We start from the raw sequence: 12,357 nt of genomic DNA, 5'->3' as shown, positions 1-12,357 counted from the left end.
ATATATATATATATATATGTATATATATGTGTATATATATATATATATATATATATATATATATACATAACATACTATACATACATACATACATACATATAATCCCCACACTTACACATACATATATATTCTTTTTTTAAAAAGGAAGTAACTTTGTTCAATTGTATTTGTCCGTTCAAAAATATAAAACAATAAAAAGTAGATCTAAAAAAAAAAGGAGCACAAGGCAACATTAAAGAACGGCTTGTGTATTGCTAAGGCCACAGGGTCAAAATTAAATGATTTATTAAAAATGTTATAACTTTTAACAACTTATTTCAGGCAGAGTCTGTGTTTTTCACACAACGGCAGCTACAGTCTGGTGTTACAGTCCTCTCCAGTGAAATACATAAATTCAGCATTTTAACCGTGTTTACTCCAGCTGCTAGCTAACAGTAGGCTAACGTTACCTGCTGTCGAGTGTAGTGTTAACTACCGTCCGTGAGGCGATGTTTCCGTTCCCTCTAAAGTCTGTTTTCGGAGCATCAGAGAGAAGCGCAGGCATTTAAGTGGCACCTAATAAGGCACCGAAATCTGCGTTGCTATTCGGTCTGGTAGATAACGGTCGCTGGCACCGGTGCCGTATTAGCACCGGGTCTGTGCAGGTGCGATGGATTGCGTACAAACCAATAGGGTGTCGGAATGGTATATGTTTATACTTAAATTCACTCTATCTGGATGAGATGGCGCGATTTATCTGGATAGGTTTTTTTTTTTTGTGTGTTTTTTTGAACGATGACAAGCCGGAAAGGAAAACAAGCCGAACTGAAATAGGAGTAACGAGGCTATTTCTAAAATGTAAGGAGTAGAAAGTACAGATAATTGCGTGAAAATGTAAGTAGTAGTAAAAAAGTAAAAAGTCTGCTGTAAAATAATTACTCCAGTAAAGTATAGATACCAAAAATTTCTGCTTAAGTAAGGTAACAAAGTATTTGTACTTTGTTACTTGACACCTCTGTTTGAAGCTGTATATGTGATACTGAAAAGCGCAAAGTTAGCTTTCTAACCTACAAATCCTGCTTCATGGGACAGGCCAGACCCTGCTATCATCAGCTGAGAATATGAAATACCGGAAAAATATATATATATAAAACTGACTGAGTCTGTTTTATAGAAGCCTGTCACCCACAAACAAGAAACGGAGAGAAATTGTGTTCCATCGCTTCCTTCCATTGTGTTTCTGCCAACAATAAAATGTACCTGTAAGCCCTGTGTGAGTTTCAGCTTGCACAGAGAAAACAAAAGCAGTTTTTAACACATCATAGAATAGTGCTGTCTCTTCTCTGAGTAAAAACTAAGAAACCGATCCGCATTTTACACAATCCAGGAATAAGTTTAAGTGGACTATAATATCGGTACCTCCTGTTTACATGCTTCGAGGGAAAATCAGGCATCTTTAGTGACTGTAAACAAATCCATTACACAGTGTTCGATTTACTCGAACAGTAAACTTGCTGTGGACACCAGGGTGTAGTGTCTATATGTCTCCACGGGATGGCAGTAGAGACTAGCTATGTTGGCGGTGAGCTTCTTAGAGTTTGAGGCAAAACGCCTGAGAGTGAGATATCTGGTATAAGATATCTTATTCCTTATCTGTGCAAAAACTATGCTAAATAAAAGTTGTATTTTAGAGCCAGTGTAGAATATATGTGTTTTGTGCTCCAGCTCAGGTCTGTCTAATGGGCCCAATCCAAATCTGCTCACCATTCCCAAGCAGAGATCTTCCTCTGTTACCCTTACCTATCATGCTGGGTCCAGGAGAGCAGGTGAGACTTAACCATACAACTTCCCAAAGACACTACATGTGGATTAATTGCTCATGTTTTGACTGAATCTCGTGCCTCTCTCCCTTTTCCTGTACTCCCTTTGTCCTCTCCAGGCGCATCGCCGAGCCTGAGTCCACTTACCTCACCAAGCCACGGTCCTCTCGCAGTAGGTGCAGGTTCTTCGTCGTCTCTCGTCACTCGATCGCCTGTGGAGTTCCCAGACACGGCTGACTTCCTGACAAAGCCAAGTGTCAATCTGAACCTGCACAAGCCCTTGGGCTACACCCTCAGCTCACCTGATTTCCAGCAGGCCTTCCGTAGCTCCACCTTCCCTCCTCACCTGTGCACCAGGTGAGACCTGCAGTAATGAAGTGGCATGTTAATGTGTCTGTTATGTTAGTGTTTCTAACAAAAAGAAGTGCTGCAATTGGACATTGCTGTGATTCTGTGTCCTTTCTAGCTGTGGTCGTCAGATGCTCAAGGGCATTTCCGGTGGAGATACAGGGGAATCCTATCAACCATTTGCCAGTGAGGCTCAACGCAGACGCTCAGGTACATACAATTCAATTTAATGCACATTGATGTGGTGGCAGACAGCCTTGACCAGTGCTACGGTGTTGGAGATTGTAAGAGTAACACTTCTGTAAGCAGTTCAGGGGGTTAACGCTGCCCTCTGCTGGACTCCAAATATAATGCAAGTTCATGCACACATGCAGACAGAGGTGTGCACACGCACGAAAGAATGAGCATTTCACATTGTTTGGTTGAATAGCTAGACCTACACATTGAAAATAAGCCTTGTTTTCTCAGTAGTTATCTACAATCACTATTAACCATCTTGACCGCATTAGCCACTATACGTTCTGGTAACCAGTATTAGGTTTCTTTTTCTTTTTTCATAATAAGTTTACAACAGTTAACCTGTTTCAAGGCAGGCCAGTTTTAAAATATGTAATATAAGTTTTACATAAGTAAAATAAATAATCTATATATACCAGTGATTCTAGTATCAAAAGCCAATTTAAATATGCGACTGCATTGTATTCATTTAAAATACATTTCAAATTCAAACACATTAAAAGTAATGTGATAATGCAAAGCAAAAGGTGTGTGTGTGTGTGTGTGTGTGTGTGTGTGTGTGTGTGTGTGTGTGTGTGTGTGTGTGTGTGTGTGTGTGTGTGTGTGTGTGTGTGTGTGTGTGCTTTCCATTCACTGTGCTCTGTGTATGCAGCGGCTGAAGAGTTCCCAGGAGAGTCTCTGATCAGGGAGGAGAGCGTGGAGGCAGACGTGTCTGGGGACGGGAGTCCACGCGTTGCAGGGAACCAGGGGCAGGCGGAGGAGGAGAAGCAGAAGAGCTCGGGCACAGACCAACAGACTCAGGAATCAGAGGTTTGTGATTACAGGGCTTCTAGTTCCAATACGATTGTTTACTGAAGCACAGCACATGGAACAATTACTCCATTTGTCATGTTGTTTGTAGTTTTCCTTCCCATAAGTATCAGCCATAGTTGTGTGTTTCAGACGGTTAGCTCATACTTGTACGTAGACTTAACTATGGATTCAGTTTTTTTTGTTCAGAACATTATGTGTCAATGAAAAAAGTACTTGTGCTAATCTCTACAACATTTTGCGATTGCTCAGGGTGAGCAGGAGTTCAAAGTAGATCCTATGCTGGAGGACCATGAGGCTCTCATGGAGAGGATGAACACCTGGAACTTCCAGATCTTTGACCTGGTGGACCGAACAGGAGGGAAGAGCGGAAGGATACTCAGCTATGTTAGTACAACAAGCACAGACCAGTCACCTCCTGTAGCTGTAGTAGTATGTGTTTTTAATTGGCCGGCCTGTCCACTCCTGATAAAGAAAAGCAAACCGTTCCATGAAGTTGGATACAATCATCATTGCAGCCTGCTAGCAGGACTTTTAGCCTTTTAGTTTAAATTGAATGTAAATATGCAACACTTAAATTATAATTTACAAAAATTTCAGGGAGTTCAAATTTTTTTAGCTTAAAAATTACATTTAGCAGACAGTGAAATTCTTCTATGATAATGAAAGTTATTTTTAATGTTCTACTGATTAACAGTGAGGGTGCTGGTTATCTTGTGTTCTGATTGCTGTTTCAGTAAAGCTGGCTTGTTTTTCCACAGGTGACATACACCCTTTTCCAGGATACATGTCTGTTTGAAATTTTCAAGATCCCTGTGAGGGAGTTCATGTCATACTTCTGTGCTCTGGAAAGTGGCTACAGGGACATTCCCTGTAAGTATCACACTGTGAAGTGTTCAAGAAATTCAAAGACTCATATTTGGGGTTTGTTTGATGGGTTATTCCAGGATGTTCATATGTATTATTGCCATTGTGTGGCAAAGCTAAGTTTTAGTAATCCATAAATGATGGAATTTTTCAATTGTGTGCTGGTGTACTGTACATGGTAAAATAGATTTATTTTAAATTTGAACTATTATGGTTACAGATCACAACAGGGTCCATGCTACTGATGTGCTCCATGCTGTCTGGTACCTGACCACTCGACCAATTCCCGGGTTCCAGCAGATTCACAGTGAGCATGTGACAGGAAGTGACACAGGTAGGGCTCATAATCAAGGGGGTAAGCTTCGCTTCAGAACTCGAACCTCCGATGGCGCCATTTTGTTGCTACAAAGCGATCACCTCTTGTTAGCATTCCACTGACCGCCATTTTTTTTTTTACGTCACTTGACTGCGAATAACTTTACATCTGAAGCGTTTAAAGACTCTATTTGTCCATTGTTTATTTCTAAAGAAACACAACAATGTATAAAAGGCTCCATTACCTTGTACCTCACGTTATGGCTCCGTAACAGACGTTTTTGAAAAAATAGCCGTCTATAACGATTGTGTCATAACCAAGTGACTTACTGTCGCACAGTAGAGGAATTACCGTATAGTACAGGAGAAGCTTGCGGGCAGTTTCGACTTACATTAGCTGTTTAGGTTTAATTACTAATGTTAACTAGCATGTTAGTTAGCAATAATTAGCCTGTGCCTATGTTATCTCCTTACATATACCTACGCTCTCCGTCTCTGTAAGATTGGAAATGATTGAGATTTCTCTTGGCACAGCTACCAGAAGACTTACAACTTTCAGACACGTTGCTCACGTCACATTTACGTTGTCTCTGTCAGTTGGAGGCTGCGCAGTAAAGCAAGAGATCACCGGAAAAGTGATTCTAATAGCCTTCACTGCTCTCCGTCCAGAGCAACGGGGTCTATTGGTCCATTATATACAGTATATGTCAATGCTCATAATCTCAGTGGTCAAAGATTGTTGTTACAGTTTCTGAAACACGGGTTATAATGCAGACACATAGCTGCACAACAATCATTATTGGCTGAATGCATAATCGCGTTATGTCTATTACAGATGTTAGCCAGTGTCGCACATTTTGAGTTGTTTGAGGGGCGTTCATCATTTAGTCTTGCATAAAAGCCTGCACACAGTAACCATTCTAAATGGACTTCTCTGATCTCATGAATAAATAAAAACCTCCTAAATGTGTCTTGCATTTAATCAGTTAAAGACATTTTGGTCTACCAATCCTAATGAGCATCTTGTGGGAGAATTCATATTATTAGGTGGGTGAATGCGCATTGATAAGGAGTTGTATCTGCAAAGTTAAACCACAGAAACAACCTATCCCCTTAAAACGATTAGTCTCTAGTTGTCATCTAGACAGCATACGTACTGTATAGGTGTGAAACCTCTTAGATGCCTCCGGTCGAACCATTTTTACAAAATAATCTTACAAAGAAATGTCCGATTAGGTCACCAAATAAAGAGAAAGATTTTAGTGTGCAGACTCTTTCTCTCTATTTTGCCACCCTCTGATGTCAGAAATACAGTAATTCTGACTGATTTTGTTTGTGGCTTTTAGAAGTTTCTTCTTTTATTGGGTGTGGCCTTTACACTACCACATCATACTCTACTTAATCTACTCTGCTAATTTATTTATTTTTATCTACTCTGCTAATGATTTTAGCTCCATTAGAAAATACCTGAGGTTTATTCACTGACGTCGAACACTGAGGCTGCCAAAACAGTTGTCATTTGATAAGCGCGGACCGAGAGAAGGGGATGAGAAAATGGCAGTTATATGAAAGTCAAAAGTAAGGTTTTGCTCAGTTGTGGAAAAACCACAATTCTAACCGGATTTTACAATGGCAGTGTAGCTCTACACTTTTTTTTTTTTCTCCCATCATTGTGACATTCATTGACAGCTATCTTGTCTGTTGTCATGTTCCAGATTCAGATAGTGGGATCTCTCCAGGCAGGATATCCTACGCCTCCTCCAAAAGCTCCTCAATTTCAGATGACAGCTATGGCTGCCTGGCCTGGAACATACCTGCCCTGGAGCTCATGGCCCTTTATGTAGCAGCTGCAATGCACGACTATGACCATCCCGGTCGCACAAATGCCTTTCTAGTAGCCACTAATGCACCTCAGGTAATTTAAGATAAAATAGGCATTTATTGGTACTTGAAGGTGTTGTAGATTGAATTGACAAACTAACTGTATCTCACTGGGACACATAAACACACTCGTGTTTACAGAAACAAAAGATCACATCTTCAAACTATGGGTTTATGCAAAATGACATTTCACCACAACTGTATATACGTACACGAGCAACTGCCAGTCAGCATACAGTATAAACCTAGTAAGTTGATGACACCACGAACGTTGGTCCTGTACTTGTGTACTTCGGGACAATCCTGGACTTGATGTCTGGAACAAAGTGTTAGATGTCATCGTAGCTTTTTTTTTTTTTTTTTTTAAACTTGCGTCCTTCCTACTAAAATGAACTACATGAGTTTTTACGTCTTTCATTTGTAAATCTTCTCAAACTTGGTGACCAATTTGCTTGTTAGCACCGGAGCACTGTGCTTTTTAAACGTTTCTATTATACAGTACAGGCCAAAAGTTTGGACACACCTTCATCTTCAATGCCTTATTTTTCATGACTATTTATTGTAATTATGAATGAACACATATGGAATTATGTACTTAACAAAAAAATGTGAAATAACTGAAAACATGTCTTATATTTTAGATTCTTCAAAGTAGCTTTTTTTGATAGTGCTGCAAACCCTTGGTGTTCTCTCAATGAGCTTCATGAGGTAGTCACCTGAAATGGTTTTCACTTCACAGGTGTGCTTTGTCAGGGTTAATTAGTGGAATTTTTTCCCTTATTAATAAAAAAAGCAAAGAGTGGCTACTTTTGAAGAATCAAAAATATAAGACATGTTTTCAGTTATTTCACACTTTTTTGTTAAGTACATAATTCCATATGTGTTCATTCATAGTTTTGATGCCTTCAGTGAGAATCTACAATGTAAATAGTCATGAAAATAAAAAGGAAACGCATTGAATGAGAAGGTGTGTCCAAGCTTTTGGCCTGTACTGTACCTGTACATTACTGTACATGTGTGCAGGGGCGTAGCACAAGACCCTGGGTCCTGATGGGCCCCCATGTTCCTCAACTCACCCCCCTCCCCCCTCCCAAAAAAACATGAATCTGTAGGCCTAGATGTTTATAGGGTAATAACTATTAACTGTAATGCTTAGAGTAGCCTGATGACACACATTTCAAACCTCCTTTCTCAACATTCTCTAGCCTACTTTACTGTGGTTACTACTACATTTTGTTTGTTTTCTCTGTACCTTTACTTGCCAGCCTGCTTACTATGCTGTCTCTCTGATCATCTGTTAATTTATCTGGCCATAGTCCTGGATCCTCTGGCAAAAACTGGTCTACACTCCTCTGCCTACTTTCCAGTTCCTCAGCTCTCATTTCCACACTGTGCTCAGAGCAACACTCATGCTCCCTGCTGTCTTCACTCCCATCATCCTCAATCACATCTTCTCTATAATCTTTCTCTATGAAGGATACATTTGATATTAACCTCTTATCCTAATTGTAACCTAATATAATAAAACACACTAAGATGTTAGCGTTACTTAACACCTTTCAGTCAAAATGGCTAAACATGGTTTGCTTTCATTTTGATATAAGCTCACCTTGTCTCAAATCCAAAGAGGATGATGAGGGGTCTGTTGCTCCCTGGTGTGACTGTTTCTGAAACTGAGGGCCATGTGTTTCACAATGTTAACATCTACTGAATCTGACATAACTATAATGTTGACATGATATGTATCTACCGATGAGCTACCAAGCTACCTATGACACTGATTAGCCTATTATTGCTAATTATAGACATTATAGCCTATTCATTTAAAATTAAACATGTTTTAAATTAGGCTATTACAATGGTGTGTTGTATGCAAACAGCATTGTTAGTGTAGTTTATTTATTTAGCCTTTACCTCAGATTACATGTATAACCAAATTATCATTTCTGCTCTTTCAATGGGTTGTCTCAGTCCGTTTTTACGGACGGTCACGGAGATATTCAAGCAGTTTAGCACCATGGATTTCGTTTTCTAGTTTGTGCTCACCTTTCTTTGAAAATAAGTCAGTTACCAATTGTTTCCCCTCCTTTCGTTTTCTCTCCTCCTCCTGTCTTTCCTTTCTTTTTGGTAGCCTGATTTGGCTTTCTTTGAGAAAGACATTTCTACAGCAGAAGTTTGCGCTCCACCAGACACTCAACTGAACTAACGTAAACAAAATGCGTGCAGATGGACTAAACCATTTGGCGCATTAGCAAGGGGTGGGTGAGACCTTAGATAGTCTTTTTTGTATACAAAATGTAGTCAGTCAATCAACCAAGTTATTCAGCCAATACACTAACTTTACATTTCATCTGACATTCAATTAAATTCAATTTAATTAGGAAATGAAAATATCCAGGTGAAATAAAATATATTCCTTACTTATCCCCAGTCCGACGCCCCTGCATGTGTGTATGTGCACTATTATCACAGTTGTTCAAGCTTTACAAAGAAATACACAATATCCGCAATGGATAATCATCAAACGATATAACATTTTGGATCTTGCATTTGCTGCAGTATCAGCATTTATCCCTTTGTCCGTACTAGGGGGGGGGAGACATTATACACAACAGGTTTGCAACTTGTTGAATTTGCAGAACTAGAAACATTCTTGAAATGATGTTTTGTCCTCATGCATTATGAGTATCCTACAGAAACCCTGTGTTTCCAGTTTTACAGTTAATCTTTAACTTCAAAGTCAACATTTTCCTTAGATGACCTTTCCTTACATACTATATAACGCAAAGCCAAGCTATGCATAGTATAATTTCAAAGTAGCCTTTTTCGATGCAAGGTTTACAGATATAAGAAAGGGCAATCATTACTTGATGTCCCGAGATAAATTATAAATTAAATGTATAATTATTATTAAATTATCTCTCCAAACTGTGTCTCAAGGAGAGAGCGTATATAATTAACTCCACACCACATGGCCATTTGTGCTCTCTCTCCCCGTCATGTAAATGAAGGGTTAAAAGGTTAACTGCATGTCCCAGTTTAAATATTGTATTTTGTCAACATGGCCAGTGATAGCACCCCCACTGTCTGTCTTTTTTTAAGTTCCAGGAAAGTGGGTTACAAGAAAGGAGAGGGAACCCTGAACCTAACATATTGATTGTCTGTTAAAAGTATCTTTTAAGCCTTTTGTGTTGTCTATCGTCCCCGTAACTGCTTTTAACCTGCTTCTCCCCACAGCTATATTTGCCCTTTGAGCCAGTTACATTTCTACTTTCAGAACCAAATACCCTCATGTCTGTTTTTTATCTCATTTACTGAGTGCTATTTTTGAAGTCAATACAAATTGGGTTACACATATGCAGACATATTATGTAAGCAAACGTATTATTGACATTTTAAAGGAAATTGTAGGAATCTTCTTAGCATGCCATCTTTCCCCTCTCTCACCGCTTTGCTTTTCCCTCCTGTGCGGCGCAGGCGGTACTGTACAATGACAGGTCGGTGCTGGAGAACCACCACGCTGCGTCTGCCTGGAGCCTCTATCTGTCCCGGCCCGAGTTCAACTTCCTGGTCAACCTGGATCACGTGGAGTTCAAGCGTTTTCGCTTCCTCGTCATCGAGGCTATACTGGCCACAGACCTCAAGAAGCACTTTGACTTCCTGGCTGAGTTCAATGCCAAGGTCTGAGATGAAGAAATCTGAGTTGTATGATCAGAATAGATCATTATCTATTTATTGATCCTTTAATTTCTGGCAAAATATTGATTGAAACATTAGGAGGATGGTACGTTAAAGTTTAGTTGAGCAGTTTGCAGCATAATGGATGCAGGAAAAACCGGTTGTCCTGTTGTAATAAGGCATCCATCTTTGTTTGTTTGCTTGTTTGTTAACAGGTGAATGATGTGAACAGTCCAGGAATTGATTGGACCAATGAGAACGACAGGCTGCTGGTGTGCCAAGTGTGTATCAAGCTGGCAGATATCAATGGGCCGGCCAAAGTTCGTGACCTACACCTCAAGTGGACAGAAGGCATCGTCAATGAGTTTTATGAGCAGGTACAGACTGCATGCTAATGCTGTGGCGTGTATTCAATTAGCACAAACATTTAATTCTATCTTTATCTTTCATATTTCTAACTTAAAGGGGGCATATCATGACAAAAATCACTTTTTTTTAGTGCCTGTACACATACATTTGGGTATCTGGAGTGCCTACCAACACACAAACAAATAAGACAACCCAGTCAGTTGTTCTGTGGGCTGCCTAGAAAACATGGGATTCAACAAGCCATTTAGATTTAGCTCGCCTTCCTATGTCATATGTAGGATCATTAGAATATACCACCCCATCTGAGTATCTCCAGCCACCACTTTAGAATTATCTTGTGCAATGTTTTTTTCACAAGTCAATCAGAGCAGGCTGGACTTTTCCATTAGGGGGGCTTAAAGAGACAGGTGCTAAAACGGAGCGTTTCAGACCGAGGGTGATACAGGTATATCCAGACACAGTATGAGAAAAAGCATGTGTTTTTTGAACATTAAGGCATGTAAACATCTTCTAGTAGAAACCCAAAATACAAGTATGAACCTGAAAATGAGCATATGTCCTCTTCAAGTAAAAAGCAATACCAAATTCTCTCGTTTTTTTAATACTATAGTAATCCCATTCCTACAAACGCCTTTTAGAGAGAACATATAACTGACACATTTACATCAAATCCACCCTTTGAACAGCCCCACCCTAGTCTAAACACCAAGGTTGCAAATCCAATAAACAAGGACAAACAAGAAAAAAAGGGGAGAAAACCATAAAGGACAGGAAAAAAGACAAAAACAAAAAACAGAGATTAATAAAAGTGACCTCAATAATCCCTCAATAGATTATCCCAGAGATTCAAATTTACAAAAGATGATGAAAAAAAATTGTCCTGCATGAGGAATGTGGTTTTCTGCATTATACGGAAAAAAAACCCACAAAAGAAATATAAGTTAGAGACACTAATAATGTTATGTTCCTCTGTGTCTGTATCAAGGCTCATCACAAATGATCTGTGTCCCTGAGATGTTTTTAACCATACTCCTTTTTTTTTCTTCTTTTTTTTAATCTGCAGGGTGATGAGGAAGCTGGGTTGGGATTACCCATCAGCCCCTTCATGGACCGCTCCTCCCCACAGCTGGCGAAGCTACAGGAGTCCTTCATAACTCATATCGTAGGACCACTTTGTAACTCCTACGACGCCGCTGGCCTACTTCCTGGCCACTGGATTAATGGAGAGGGATCAGATGAAGACGATGAGGAGGGGCAGGTGGACACAGACACAGATGAAGATGAGGATGACGAGCTAGAGGACGAGCTGGCACCAAGTAAGGCACCAACAGCTCACCAGTACTGTCAAGTTTACTGTGCAAAAACTGAGTAATCTAGATTTGATTTTCTGAAATATTTCATTGTTTTCGCTCCGTTGCAGAAAGGAGGAAGAGCCGCCGCAGGTTGTTCTGCAGCATCATGCAGCACCTGACCGAGAACCACAAGGTGTGGAAGAAGACCATCGAGGAGGAGGAGAAGAGCAAAGAGCTGGGCAAACAGCAGCAGGCTGACGGCCTCCCCAGCCTGCCGGCCAGCCTGCCCACCTCCCCGTCAGATGACATCCAGGTCATCCAGGAGGAGGAGGAGGGAGAGGAGCGTCAGTAACAGGAGGACGAAGGAAAAGGACAGAGTTGCGTGAAAAAGAAGAGGAGAGGCAGTCCCTCAACCACCTGCCTTTCACACACACACACACACACACACACACACACACACACACACACACACACACACACACACACACACACACACACACACACACACACACAGGTGACAGATGCACATAAAACACACTTTGCTATCTCTCTCTCTCTCTCTCTCTCTCTCACACGTACAAACACACATTTTGAAAGATTCACTGTGCAGACACTCAGATGCTTAAGCAGTCACATTGTTTTTGGAGAAACAAAAAGGCCTTACTACTGTGAGCGGATCCTTGCTGCAACGGTGGGAGCCCAACTCCTATGCACTTTCACCCCATGGAGAGTCGAGTGCAGCCAGAAAAAAAAAAAAAAAG

General features: G+C 40.4%; 1 protein-coding gene across 2 annotated transcripts in view; it reads left to right on the top strand.

Moving 5' to 3' along the window:
• Nucleotides 1-12,357, top strand: part of pde3b (phosphodiesterase 3B) — a 59,150-nt gene extending 46,793 nt beyond the window's left edge. Inside the window, exons 5-16 of one of the 2 annotated variants that reach the window (XM_039795214.1) lie at nucleotides 1,705-1,805; nucleotides 1,919-2,156; nucleotides 2,266-2,357; nucleotides 3,037-3,194; nucleotides 3,447-3,581; nucleotides 3,956-4,067; nucleotides 4,282-4,395; nucleotides 6,092-6,291; nucleotides 9,735-9,938; nucleotides 10,151-10,312; nucleotides 11,368-11,620; nucleotides 11,725-12,357. In XM_039795214.1, coding sequence (XP_039651148.1) covers nucleotides 1,705-1,805; nucleotides 1,919-2,156; nucleotides 2,266-2,357; nucleotides 3,037-3,194; nucleotides 3,447-3,581; nucleotides 3,956-4,067; nucleotides 4,282-4,395; nucleotides 6,092-6,291; nucleotides 9,735-9,938; nucleotides 10,151-10,312; nucleotides 11,368-11,620; nucleotides 11,725-11,948 — 1,993 coding nt within the window. In that variant the 3' untranslated portion in view covers nucleotides 11,949-12,357. Of the gene's footprint in view, nucleotides 1-1,704; nucleotides 1,806-1,918; nucleotides 2,157-2,265; nucleotides 2,358-3,036; nucleotides 3,195-3,446; nucleotides 3,582-3,955; nucleotides 4,068-4,281; nucleotides 4,396-6,091; nucleotides 6,292-9,734; nucleotides 10,042-10,150; nucleotides 10,313-11,367; nucleotides 11,621-11,724 lie in introns of those variants that run through there. The other variant, XR_005638780.1, reaches the window with a different exon arrangement.

This window comes from Perca fluviatilis, chromosome 3 (assembly GCF_010015445.1).
Source record: "Perca fluviatilis chromosome 3, GENO_Pfluv_1.0, whole genome shotgun sequence".
NCBI lineage: Eukaryota > Metazoa > Chordata > Actinopteri > Perciformes > Percidae > Perca > Perca fluviatilis.
The sequence above is the reverse complement of the archived record's forward strand: the minus strand, read 5'-3'. Positions and strand labels throughout refer to the sequence as shown.